General features: G+C 42.0%; 1 protein-coding gene across 2 annotated transcripts in view; it reads right to left on the minus strand.

The window, feature by feature from the left end:
• The window catches only part of ADAMTS2 (ADAM metallopeptidase with thrombospondin type 1 motif 2), a 189,751-nt gene that overhangs the window by 12,778 nt on the left and 162,886 nt on the right, over nucleotides 1-14,087 (minus strand). For both annotated transcript variants that reach the window (XM_075056671.1, XM_075056670.1), the window contains exons 11-18: nucleotides 12,648-12,793; nucleotides 11,052-11,227; nucleotides 6,883-7,016; nucleotides 5,954-6,077; nucleotides 5,233-5,313; nucleotides 3,622-3,785; nucleotides 2,290-2,449; nucleotides 1,432-1,564 (exon numbers count right to left, since the gene is read on the minus strand). In XM_075056671.1, coding sequence (XP_074912772.1) covers nucleotides 1,432-1,564; nucleotides 2,290-2,449; nucleotides 3,622-3,785; nucleotides 5,233-5,313; nucleotides 5,954-6,077; nucleotides 6,883-7,016; nucleotides 11,052-11,227; nucleotides 12,648-12,793 — 1,118 coding nt within the window. The remainder of the gene's footprint in view (nucleotides 1-1,431; nucleotides 1,565-2,289; nucleotides 2,450-3,621; nucleotides 3,786-5,232; nucleotides 5,314-5,953; nucleotides 6,078-6,882; nucleotides 7,017-11,051; nucleotides 11,228-12,647; nucleotides 12,794-14,087) is intronic.

Here is a 14,087-nt window from a genome sequence, read left to right on the forward strand (position 1 = left end):
ATTTACAGAATGCAGAGATCTGCAAGAAGGAAGTATTTTTCAATGTAAACAGTATTCATGGGATAAACTTAACCAAAAAATATATATAGTTTGAAGAAATATCCTGAGTTTGAAGCAATTGTCCTAAAGTACTCATAAAATCCTGGGTTTAGAAATAGTCAAGAAAACACTTGAGTTAAAAAGTAAAGTGGCAATTTCACCCAACTTCTCTTTGTAGCCTATTGAAATTACACAGCTGTGGAGGAAGGCGAGCGCTGTGGAGCACACAGCCATGAATCCTAAGGTGATTTCTGAGACAAAGATGATTTTTTCCCAGCAGTGAAGAAGCAGCATATTAGTGTAGTGGGTGTCACAGAGCTTCATAAAATCTTTAAATAATTGCCTCTCCTATATACAAGTGCAAAATGCTCCGACACCACTCTATGGAAACAGAGGTGACTGAAACATTCAGGAATCCAAGTACAATTTAGGATCCTATTGAGTTTTTGTGGTACCTGGGTCCAATTATATTTGCAGCTGAAAGAAGAATACAGTCCTCTCCAGAGTGCCTGAGATACACTTAGGTCATTACTTCAGTTTTCCAATAAATAAATGTTAAACCCTGACCCATGCTGAGTTTATGGGGCACAGTTTCTTGACTTTTCTGTCTTTCAATTCTTTTTTGAAAGGAAGTTAGGAAATACTGTGTGGTATGTTCTACTTATTTGCTGTGCTTCCTGGAATCTAGACTTGGTCCCCAGAGATAAAAGCTGGGATCAACATACTCCTTTCTTGTTGCAGTAGCAACACATGGAATGTATGAGTCCTACATGTGGCAGGAGTAACCTGCTACCAGTCAAAAAAAGCACCTGTAAAATGTGAATTAAAATATTTCTAACACTTGACTAAGTATAGCAAAAATGAAGGTCCAACAGGCATACTGTGCTGTATAAGGGCAGCCAGAGAAATCTAACAGGTCAAGTATTTTTCCCTGTGTTTAAACGTCAAAAAATACGCTGTGAACTTTAGGAAGATTTGGATTTGAGAGGCTGTGTGACACTGGTTTTCTTATGTAGCACTCTGTAAATTTGTTCTTACATGGTTAATTCACACTGTGTAAAATCAACTGGTACAAATTGAATTTATGTCTATTTTTTATTACCTCAAGATGGCCTGAACACAAATGTCTGGATCAAGACAGCACTTCTTTTCTAATCCAAATTATTTCAAAAGTAATAGGAACCAGCAGTCCCAGAAATCGTATGTCTACAAGCAGAATATAGCACCACATCCTCACAGTCCTGCGTCTCTGCACAGAGGTACTTAAGAGCCCACAAGCTCAAGCAGCCACGTATCAAGTCGGAAAAGCAGAGATCAAGCTTAAGTCACCTTCTTTCGGTGACAAGTGCCAGCTGGGCACAACGGCTATCGCCGCTGGGCAGTGATGCTTACATGGGCTGGGAGCACTCCTGGAGATTGCACACCCTGCGAATGGGCTTGGGCTTTTGAATCAACTCGCAGTAACTCCGATGAACCATCTTGTGATCTGTCTTCCTCCGGCAGCCGTATTTTGTGAATTGGTAGCCTGAAGAAAGACACTGCTCTTATTTTCAGTACTGGCAGAGCTTACACAGGACTTGTTTGAAAACAAAATGCACGTACACTGTCAAAGGTTGCAGTTGGAACTACAGGTGAACACACGACAAAAGGAACTGTAAATTGCACCGAATAAACACGTATTCATGTAGATTTAGCACCCAGAATCACTCATCCCCTTTACTTTTCACTACAGGCTATAATGAGAAAACCATCTAGCATTTCAAGAACGTTCTGCTAACCTGCACAGCCACAGCGCTGCAACCTGACCGTCACCCTGGTGAACAGCATCAGGGTATACATCTGGCCTCAAAAGCGGGGGTCTTACATTGCAAGGTCCACAGGATGCCTCAAAAGCGAGGGTCTTACATTGCAAGGTCCACAGGATGCAGATTTACTAAGGGCTGCCCTGGGGCACCTTGAGGTTTGGCATCCCCGCAGCTTGGAGACCCTCATCCAAATCTTGCACATTTGTACAATTTTTCCGTTTCATAAACAGAAATCAGAAATGAGCCACCCCAGATCTGCCTCCAAAACCATTTAAGTCAGATTTGTAACTCCATTCACTATTTATTTATCTATTTCTTAACTTAAATAAAACCCTTCCATACTCTCGGTCTCCCTAATGTCTTGTGGCAATGAATTCCACATGTGGTGTTCATTCTTTCAGTTTTCTCTTAATCAATTTTGAATGCCCTGGGGTTTTGTTTTTACCTCCTCCACAAGGTTTGGAACACTGGGACCATTTCTTCAAAGCCCATTCATATGACACCGAGTCCTCTTCCAAAACATTATTGTTATCTACATTCAAGGAATCTTCATGGATCATGTACTTGTAAGTCAAAGATATCTTGGCACCACCATGAGGAATCACCTAGTAAGCAGAACAGATGTAAGGAAAAAAGATATGAAAGACTGATATCAGAAGCTATGTGAGATGACGTGAAATAGCAATCATCATGGCTCAGATATAAAAACATTCCCGGAGAGACTTAAACCTTTTAGCTGCACTCAACACTTTTTTTTTTCCCTGATGAAAAAGTATCTCTATCCTTATGACACAGAGTTTCTAAACTGCATATTAAGAAAGACTGTTGTTGATTTAGACTGATTTTTCTTGCCAGCATTGGACTGACTTCATGATACTAAATTTTTTCCACATCCCATCACAAAGGAAGGAAATGTTGTACTAAAATGATAATGGATAGTTCCACTAAAAGACAAGGAAAATTCAAATGCACAGAAAACTGAAAGCAGTGAAGAAAATTGCTTCTATTTCTGATAAAATACAAATATTCTTATGATAATCCTGGGAATTCTGTGAAGCTTCTTACTTCATCCTGACAGAAATATAAACTACTTAGAAAGACTTTTTGCTACCACACTGCACTAAGACAAATGCAAGAAAATGGAATTCACTGTGAATGAAGTGCAAAATATTGGTCCTTTGAAAACATAATATTTATTCCTCCTTTGACATTCAGCTGGTGTAGATCAACACATTACAGCTGCTTTCAGAGGGATTCTGAATCAACCTACCCCTACTCATTGTTTGCTGGTTTGCAATGAAAAAAGAATATAGTCGGGTGGGTTTGGGAACTGCAGAACTGGCTGTGCCCTGACAAAGTGAGCCTGGAAGCACAAGAATCCTGCATCTGCCTTTGCAGGATACATTTTCAAAACATGCCTGGGAGGAGGAGCTATTAGATCTATCTGATAAAAACCATTTTGACCTTTTTTTTAACTAATGCTCACGTCAGATATGATAAGCAAGACGGAGGGTCTTTACACAGTGGCCATTTTCTAGACCATCCACGGGAAATAATCAGGAGAGCTGGTTGCTCAACACATAACCCTGAGTTATAACAACTCTTGTACAGAGCAATGAATTAGGAGAAAGGAATTAAAATACATCTTCTGTTGTCTTATAATTGAAGCAGATGTCTTCTTGTAACTCACAAGAGGAATCTAAAATACATTATAGCACATTATGGCTCTGTAACCCTGACATTGTGTTCCGTGGAAGATGGTTTTCATTTGACTTACCAGAATAACTATTCCATTACGCAGTGGCCCCATGGTCTGCACAGTTTCTCTATCATCGTCATTCCGATATTCCCACTCCACACCCATGTCAATAAATACTTTAGAGTCTGGCACATAGTTGTCTTCACTCAGAATGAATTTCCCCGTTTCACGATTTTTAATTGCTAGGAACAACACAAGAAAAGTGAATAGGAGAGGTTTGCTTCTCATCTCGAGTTTTGTTCTGCTCTTGTCCCAGTGGAAGAAGCAAAAAAGGCCAGCGTGCATTTTCCCTCTGTTCCCTCACAGGTTTGGAAAGACTTTTTCAGGTGTTTCACTGAATTGCCAATGCTTTCCTGCGCAGCTCCAGAAACATCAATCACCCTTTTTTTTTTTATTTTCATAGCCTGCCTTGCCAGAGAAATGAGGCCAGCGCGACTGCACTGCGTGTGTCCGTCTGCCTGCTCCTGACTAACAACTTCTGAATCCGCTGGCCAAATCCGAGCCAATTTGAGAGCCGGTGGGGGTCCCATGGCTACTCAGCTCTTTCAAATGTTGTAAGGCACCTCAGGGGGCTGTTACTGCTCCATGAGAGACAGGCTACTGGGCTAACCCCCGGTGGGTCCCCCCAGTGAGAGAGAGATGCTAGAAACTGCATTAATTCTCTTGCTCAGACCCAGACCTGACACCGACACAGCCCTGCTTAAGCTCCTGGTGCTTTGCGGGCGCCTGCCATCGCACACAGCGCCCGATTCCTCTGGTTCAGCCGTCATCGCTGCCCCATCCTTCACCTGGAGAGACTTCAGCCACCTTTGTATTAGGACTCTTGGTTTTCTCCTGAGGTGGAAAATTTGTTCTCCTCGTCAGAAGCAGCAGAGACTGTTGGTTATTTAACACCAGATTTTAACTCCCGTCTCCCTCGAGCAGCTACTTGAGCATCCCGCTCCCTCAGCACTGGCTTCGACAGACAGCAAGCTGTTCGTGTCCCCTGCGTATCGCTTACCCCACACCGAAAGAAAAACTTTGTCTGGATCGGCAAGTGATTGCTCTCCTGATCCATGGGGCCAGGCTGCACTAAGCAGCAAGGGAAGCATTCACTGGTGAGAAGTTGGGATGACTCACGATACAATTACCAGGCCGTTCACTGTGAATCTACTTCCAATTAATAACAGCCTACTAGACACTGCTTCGCATTGATTACAGGGCACCGCGAGGAGCGGATTTCAATTACTTTCTAAGCTGCGGGATTGATCGGGCAGCCTTGCGTCAATACTGTTAGCAATGGGGCAGAATCTGAAACGGATTTGGATGTATCTGGGAAATGACTGTAGATGGGAAGCACGTTACAAGAGATGCACGCAAAGATAATGCATTGCACCCCGTAATGTAATTCCGCTCCTCTTCCAGCAGCTTTTACACATGCACATGCCAATGCAATGGCTAGGACACCAGGGAATACAGCACAGGGAAATCAAATTGCCAAATAAGTTTCCTAATTTAACATGCTTAAAGGAGGTATGTGGTGTGGGAGGATAATGGGTAAACAAATGCATAAACACATTGTCAGAGACAAAAATAAACAGCAGAAAAAAATATTCTGACTGAAAATTTTCCTACTTGTTACATACTTACCGAGATTATGACTGGTGGCGTCTGTTTCCTGTATAAGTAAATGTCTCGCACCAACAGGAATTTCAAACATCTTAATGTGCCCTTTATTGTAGTATTTGAAAAGATAGTAACTGGTTAGTATGCTACAAAGAGGAAGAGTCTGTCTTAGGTTTTAAAATAAATCTTATTTTCTAAAAGCAGGGTGTATTACAGCAAGCTGAACCTAATCCAGCATTATTCCCATCCCTATTTCTGTGTCAGGTGGTGGAACATAACAGTGACAAAGGGCTTTGGGTCAGAAGAAAAATGCCTTGAGTATCATCAACAGACTTTGCTTCAGACTAAAATGGGCTTTGAGTGCCAAATGCACCCACAGAGAGAGGCCATGCAAGCTGCCGTCTGACAGTGAGTGATGACGACGTATTATTGCAGCACTCCAGTGACTCGGACAGAGCAGCTGAGTGACATCAGCAGCACAAATAAATCCACAGCTCTCCCACACGGAGCACTGAAGTCCTCCTCTCTGCATGCACAGGCCCTGATGTCAGCCGACTTAACTGACCACTGGACAAAAGTCTTATTTTCAAATTCTAGACACATCTCAAAGTAAAGTCCAGAGAGTTTACTAGAACTAGTGATGCTGTAAATGATTTGTGATTGCTCTGGTACTTTCCATGAAACAGAAGAGATCAAACAAAAATACCCTGAATTCCCCAGGACAAACCACACTGAATACACTGACCTTGTTTCTTTGGTACTCTTGAAAATGTTCCTTTCACCACTTTGCAGTGGGAATTATCTCCTCCACAAACACCACACTTATCTTCCTGCTTCGTGGAACCTATGACCCTGTCACACCCAACTTTCTGTGCACAAAAGAGAAAAACAGTCATTCTTCTTTATCCACGCTTCAATTCAAATAAGCCTTCACTTCAGATATCAAAATCCAGACTTCTGCTTCAGCAAAGAAGTATAAACTGTAGTATTTTCCTGGAAGATCAGCATCTAAACAGATTTTAATACTTCCAGTTCCTATAATAGCTGTCAATCAGGTGATTATATTTTTATATTATGCTTCACAGTGGTCTTCTTACTGAAGGAAAGCAGCACGATTAAGGAAAAGCTCTTAAGCCTCAGCTTATCTTAAAGCAGATGCTTAAATTCCAGGAGAATCAAGGCATCTATGTGAGGATAAGCACCTCTACCACTGCTTTGCAAAGTCAGAGCCTCTAATTCCGTTGAAAGATGACCTGCGGCAGATCCCAACTTAGAGGAACTGTCATTGATTTTTTAAAAATAGCAATAGATCAAATACAGAGAGAATGAACATCAGCCATATCTTAACACCACTTTCCTTGAAAGCTGCTGCATGTTCCTATTTCATTGTACATTCTACCCCCACTAAACCCCAGCAGGAAAAACTTTTGTTGAAAGCTAATTGTAATAGTCATCTTAAAATGCTGCATTAAATATTACTTGTGTAGGTAGGTGCTGTTGGAATTGAGTCACAGGCAATGTGATGGCAACTGTGAATATCACACATAATATTGTGACAATAATCCTAATGAAATCTCCTTATTGCTAAATAGTCATTCTTGGAGAGAAACGCTCAAGCTACCATTTTAATTGGTTTCACAATACTAAGCCTGAAACAAGCCATCAAAAGCTTACCAAGCAGTCTCCCCGCACACAGATGCTGTAAGCATCTTTGTAGGAGCAGCGGGTCCCATCGTGTACCATCCTTTTCATATACACCACATCTCCTGTTTCTTTTGATTCGCAATACAGGTGGCACCTTTCCTTAGCTGAAAAACAAAATGACCCAAATTGTGCGTGTTCAGCTCTAACAGTTTTGTTGCTGACTTTGTGAACAGCACTTTCAATAGTGTTGGCTCTCTCTTCTTCCTTGCATACATCACAGAATGCAATACGGTACCCCATAAATCATTGATGCTTATCCCCTTTCAAAGGCTATGTGATCATCTGGAAACTGTTGAATCATAAAGCACCCATGTGTCATCATTAGGAGACAGCCTTAAAAATAACAGATAATTTACTTTGATGGGGGGGGCCTCTATTTAATCCTTTGTCGGATGATGCAATCTGGCAGAGGTTTCCACATCTGCTACATGACTACTTGTGAGAGATGCAGGTTTCTGCATCAGTTTCTCCCGTTCTCCTGCACTTAAATCTGAAAACAGCAAAAGTCATTTTGCCATTAAAAGCCGCCGTTCGACACTGAGTGAATCTGGCATCCAAAAAGTCTTCAGAGACAGCTGGGCCATACCATTTCCTTCAAAACATGAAGTTAATTCTCCCGCATTGTTGTACTTGTATTTATGATAGTTTAAATCATTAAACAAGATGAGATGTCAAAGCAATTCAGAAAAAAACATTTTTTTACTGTTAACACATGCACAAACAGCCAGACAAGCGTACCTCTTCCTCCTAATCTCTTCCAAAGAGCTAAGAACAAAAAATAAAGCTGAAATGACTAGTCAGTGGCTGAATAAAGTTGTATTCCACCAGTGTATTTCATTTTACCCATCTCTCTTGCTGTCCCCCGCCCCATAATAGGATTCACTATGCTTTCTTTGGCAGTGAAGAGCAGATGGCTTTTCTGTTAGATGAAACAAATAAAGATCCTGCTATTTTAACATGATTAAAAGTTGGGACACTTTTCCCACCATTTAAAACAATAACCTTTCCATTATAGCAGTTCAATTAAAATAAATCTTCACAGGCCCTTTGCGTTCTTCCCCTGTACGGTTCCATGGCCTCTGCCCTCTTTTAATAAAGTCCTTGTTATTGCTGTTGATGTCCTCACGACCACTGGGTATTGGTACATCAGAGACCTTTGCTACTGCTCCCGAACAATGCAGAGATATCATGCTAAAAATGTAGGGTCTAGCCTATCAAAACTGGTACCTTCCTTTTTTTGTGCACATTCCTAATAGGGGAATATTAAGATCATAATAATCACAGACCTAACTTATTTACGTATATTAGAAACATTAAACGATGCACAAGACATAGACACGTACACAAACACACCCTGCATAGGTACCCACACCCACCCCACGCATACCATACATCCACTATATGTGACCAAATGAAAATATCAGAAGGTCTGACTGGGTGCCAACAACTCTGTACAAGGGCTTTAACTTAGCGAGGGCTGTCTTCCCATTGCTCCATGGGAACAGTAAGTGTGCAAGTACCTTTAAATTGGACCCTGTTACTTGCAAAGAATTCTTTTCTTTCTCTTCACTGGTGTGGGGCATAGCAGAGGTGCAGCAGCACAGACGTGACCACGTACCTGTCCGTTCCCTGCTCCCCAAGCGTTTCCTTCTCATTTAATTAAGGTTGGGAGCTAATAGTCAATGTCACTCCATACTGCCCTGGCAGATGCATGGCACGGGGGTACGTGAGCCCAGCGGAGGCTGGGAGATGGGGTGCTCGGGGGGCTTGGAGCAGGGGACAGCCCATGGCACGACGTGGCACCGGGGTGCTAGGTGTACCCTAGCTCAGCGGCTTTTCTCTGGCCGCGGGATGAGATGTTCCTCCCTGTCCCCATCGCATACACAATGTGTCAGACACATCCAGCTGAGTTGTGTGTGAAGTGTAGGGATTTATGTCACTTTTGAGCCACGACTGCATTACCTGCACAAAGTATGTCGCTGATATGCCTTATCTTTACAAAAGGGAGTTTTAAATACATTGGAGTTCAAATATAAACCACCCTCTGGCCTTGTTTTCACTCAAAAGCTGTTCCCTCTAATAACCCTGCACAGGTGAATGTAACTCTCACAAAGGGGGCTGCAGTTATACCATAGTTATATAGGAAACCAGCAGTGCCCAGCGTCCAGCGCTCAGACTTCAGTGAGCTGGTTTCTGACCCAGAAGCCATTGAATTTAACAGAAAAACATCTGATTAGTTTCAGTGGTCTTTGCAGCACACTGCTCCAAAGCCTAAAGCAGAAGCAAAGGTCTGCAGGCCACAGTGTTTGTCCCTTCTCCCTGTGCCAGCAAAGCTATTTCATGAAATTAAGCTGTGAGGCTGTGTCTGTGCCTCTGAAAAATCCCAGATTGCGCAAGATGGCATGAAAAGAATGAGGGAATCCTGAGAACTGTTTGGGAAGAAAGTCAGGCAAATTAATTACAAGGCATTTGCTATTAACTTCTGGCAGAGTATCCTCTCGCTGGAATGCAAAACGATTCACCCAAAGTGACCCTTCCCCTCCCAGAGATGGGTGCCCAGCTGAGGACAGCTCGGGTGCCCAGTGCCTGCCCCTTGCCAGGCCAACCCTGCCCTGGAGCACCCATTATTCAGATGAAGTAACCAGGTTTAAAAACAGCCAGCAACCCACGCTCCTCATCAAACAAGTTGAGAATCATTGCCGCCCACCTTTTTGTTCGGTAAAAACCTCTTCTCGGCATGTTTTCAACACAACGTGGCAATAGCACGGCCACAGCCTTCATGGCCCAAATCAGCCAGCTGCACTTTCACTGGCAGTTAAGCAGAGGCGTTAACAGGAAAATGAACATTTTTGTTCTAAGAGGCGATCTCTGCCGAGATGCCAGAACATCATCCAACCCCACACCTGCCTCTGATAGTGCCAGCAGTGTTTGCAGGAAGACGTAAGAACAAACCCGGTACTTTTCTCAGAATATCCTCCAAGTTCCTTGTAAACTGCAGCTTGGGGACTTCCTAAGTCATGGCTGGAACTTGGTATTTAATAGCTCGTAATGTATTATAGAACTTTCAAGAATTTCTCTAAATAATTTTTAAAACTTTCTAGCATCTGCAACTTCCTGTGGCAATGAATTCCAGTTTAATTATATGCTGTGTGGAAAAGTACATCCTCTTATTTGTTTTAAATCTGCCACCTGATAATTTTATTTGATGTTCCCAGGCTTGTGTTATGAGAAACTGAATAATCACTCCGTGCTCAGTCTCTTCATGCCACTCACAATTCTGTAACTCTATCTTTTTAATCTAAATCACCGCTTTTTCCGGGTGAAAAGTCCTAGTTTATCTAAACTCTCCTCATTCAGAAGTCATTGCTTATGTTTACTTTACTTGGGCCTTTCTGAGTTCGGCTTTGGGTTTTTTAGCAATGGGGGCAGCAGATGGGCACAACCTGAGGGACATTGGCAGCGTATTTAAAACGCAGACACGTCATTCAGGTACACAGCAGCAGATCAGCGTTCTCCATCTCTCTCTTGACACTCACTGAACTGATGTTTCCCTAAAGCTATCCCCAAATCCCCCACCTTTCTCTTCAGAGCCCACCTTGTGTACAGACCCCTACACATATACACACTTACCATTTTTGATCCCCATATCCATTATTGGCATTTATCAACGCCAAGCTTCGTTAGCCACATTCAGTCACTTAGTGTCACAAGGTCCTTCTGCAGCTCTCACAGTGGGCCTTCTTATTTTAATTAGCCTGAGTAATTTTGTATTCCCAAGCAGATTTGGTCACCTCGTTTGCTCCCTTTCCCAGCTTACTGCCACATTTGCTCAGCAGCACCCATGCTCCCAGCGCCCATCCTTGTGGAACACACCCCCCCATGCAAGACCGTTCCCTTTTATCTCATGATAACTTAGTTTAAGAGCAGTTATTGGGGAACAGGGTCCAAAGCTTTTTGAAAATCCAAGTACATTATATGAATTGGATCACTCATATACCGATACTCACTGATCCCTCCAAACAACTCATAACAGATTTGTGAGGCATGATTTCCCTAGAATAAGTTTTACCCCTCCTTATATAATTTTTACTTGTTTTTGTAACTGATTTTACTTTTCATAGGAAAAAGGGACCACTCACCATCGACATGCTCATAGGGGAGCCAGTGGTGTTTCGTGTTCTGGTACTCAAAGTAAGGATCCCACTGCCGGCACTGCTCCTCTCTGAAATCTTCAAAGTCCTTAGGACAGTCCTGAGTGTTACACAGCTGGAACTCGTAGCTCGGCCCCACGCACGTGCGGCCTCCGTTGGCAGGACTGTGGCGGGGAGAGAAACCCATGGTTAATTTTGCCATTAATGCATGAAACAAGCTTCTATCAGATCCTCTGAGGAGTAATTTAACTCCCAGTCATGTCAGTAGGCACTTGATGAAGCCAGTAATGTATTTCTGATACGGAAAATACGTATTTCCTTTAAAAAGCAATTTCTGCAAGTAGAGCCTCAAACCACTTGATGAAGGCAAGAAAAGCCTTTTTCTTGGTGTGGCCCAGGAAAGGAAAGCACAAGCAGATGAAGCGACTCATTCACATTCACCCCCAAAGGCAGCAGCAAATCCAGAAACAGAGCCCAGCTCGATGCTGCATCCCCCAGGCAGCCGTGCATCGGATCACTGTCGGATCTGGCAACACAGAGCTCAGGAGTCATAGCTGGGTTTGCACCCTCTTCCAGGAACACAGAAAACATTTTCAATAGCACATTAGGCTTTTCCTACATGAAAATAGATTTTACAACTAAAACTGTGCCCACAATTATAAAGGTCACTTTCATGTTGCCAATGTAATAAAGGCTGAAATTAGAACTGGTATATTTTTTCTTAACAGAACAATTTCCATCAGAAAATGCTGCTTCATAAAAGTTGACTTTTTTTTTTTTAATCAATGATAAGATGAGTTTTAACACTAGTCAAGTTCAATCACTTTATAAGCACAAACTGAGAAAGTCAATGTTAAAAATACTCTGTCTGGTAAAATAGTTTAATTCTGACTATTGTTTCAGTTCTTGCTGTTATTATCTTGACATTTTATGCTGTCGCAATAAGACAGCAATAATTACACACTTCATATCATTTGTACATACCAATCTATATTAAATGTGGTATAATTCCAGTGTTACTGAAATTAAATCATTCTACATTATCTAGTTAGGTCATATATAAGTTATTGGAGCAAAACTATTCAGTATTACTAAAATTGACTTTGGGGAAGGTTCTGATCTCTGGAGCTTTGTTCCAACTTGGAATGAAAACAGTTTGAAAATATTTTAAGACCTTCTTGTTGAAATATCCTAAAAGGTGGATTAAACAAAAATTTTTAAAAGGTATATGCATTTTTTAAAAAAATCCAGCAAATCATTGCCATTATTTCATACCCGCATATTAAAACAAGAGATATATAGGGCCCTAAACTTTTACTTATGCTTCACGCAATAGTGTAATAGCACTTTCAAGATCCTTGTAACTGCATTAACCAGTTTAATGGATGGATAAACTGAGAAATAAAGATGATTCATGACTTGCTAAGGGCCAAAAGTAGAATTTCTGACAACATATACCATAGGTCAGATTTAACAAGCACCACTCAACATCCTTTACTGCATTACTGCACTAGTAATTTAGCAAGGATTCTCACCATTCATTTGCTCCACATCAGAAAAACATACGGGTGTATGTATACTTACTGTGGATTGTCACACTGCCGTGTCCTATACTTCACCCCGGTGCCACAGGTGCGAGAACAAGAGCCAAACTTACTCCATGCCCCCCAGTGTCCATCCTGCTTCAGGATGTCTGGTGTTAGCCAGATGCAGTGGCCTTTAAAGCAATGCTAAAAGAGAAAATTAGACATCAAAACAATTAGATGATTAAATTATACCATATGAGAGGCTGTGGTACAACATTTTAGGCACAAATTCTGGATTATTTTTCGTGTCTCCAGCAGAAAGTAGTGAGACTCGCTGTCAGATTGTGCCCATGATACCAAACTCACTCAGATTTTATAAACTTATGCATGTTAAGTATGCACATATATGCTTGCAGGATTCAAGCCTACCAAGTTCGTTAAACTGCTCTCAGCATTACATTCCTTCACCACATGTCTGCAGCGGTGATTTCAACATAACTAATACAGATCTTGGAGGCTAAAGGTAAAATTCTGCCTCTGCCATTGCCTGCAGCCTCTTCAGGCAGCCACGGCGAGAGCTCCCGCCGCAGCACCATCCTGCCCAGGAGCTCCTAGCTCAGCATTCGTATTCCTGCAATAAACGCCGTCAGCAAAGTGGCATGAAATTAAAGCCAGCTCACATTTTAGATACTAGTGCTATTAAATAAAGAACTCTTGCAGTCTCCCTGGAGATCCCATACTAAACCTGACCAGAACACCAGGTAGCACTCATTAGGGAACAGCCCTGGACAGTCCCACTTCTGCGCAATTAATCATGCTCTACTAGGCTTTCTCTTTTCTTTTACCTGTTTTTTAATACAGTCATTCTAGAGAGGTTGAAACACATAATTTGCTACATTCCCCAAACCGATAAGGTATTTACACATTTCTTTAAGAGCCATCATAGCTTCAGTACTGATACTCTCTACTGTCTCCTCTCATTAAAGAAACCCGCCAATGCCCTTCCACCAATTTCTTCAGTTCCCAATCAAGGAATTTTTTCTTAGCTGAAGTCAGGATGAATTCTTCTCCAGGACCACAGATTCTGGCCCTTTCTAGTACTATTTCTGCTTTCCTAAAAGTCTAGTGATGAAGTGCGGGTGCTGGAAAATATTTCCAGCCCAACAAATGACTTTGCATTAGACTGTCGCTGTTTGTCTGCATTAACGGTTAGTGTTGGGATAAGAGCTCTGGTTCAGGCACACAGATGGCTATAACAACAAGTGCAATCAGTCACTTACTTTCCTTAACATTCAAGTCAACAACAACATTTTACACAGCTTAACAAGCCCTGGAACGCAGGAATTTGGCAGGCAGCACAAGCTGAGCATATGGCTAAATGCATGCTGCCAGCAAAAACAAAATCAGAAGATATATAACAGGAGAGCACTTTTAAGCATAGAGCAATTAGTGATCTGGAAGACAAATTTAAAAGTGATGGATAATCATTAATAATGCT

This window comes from Buteo buteo, chromosome 24 (genome assembly GCF_964188355.1).
Source record: "Buteo buteo chromosome 24, bButBut1.hap1.1, whole genome shotgun sequence".
Lineage (NCBI taxonomy): Eukaryota > Metazoa > Chordata > Aves > Accipitriformes > Accipitridae > Buteo > Buteo buteo.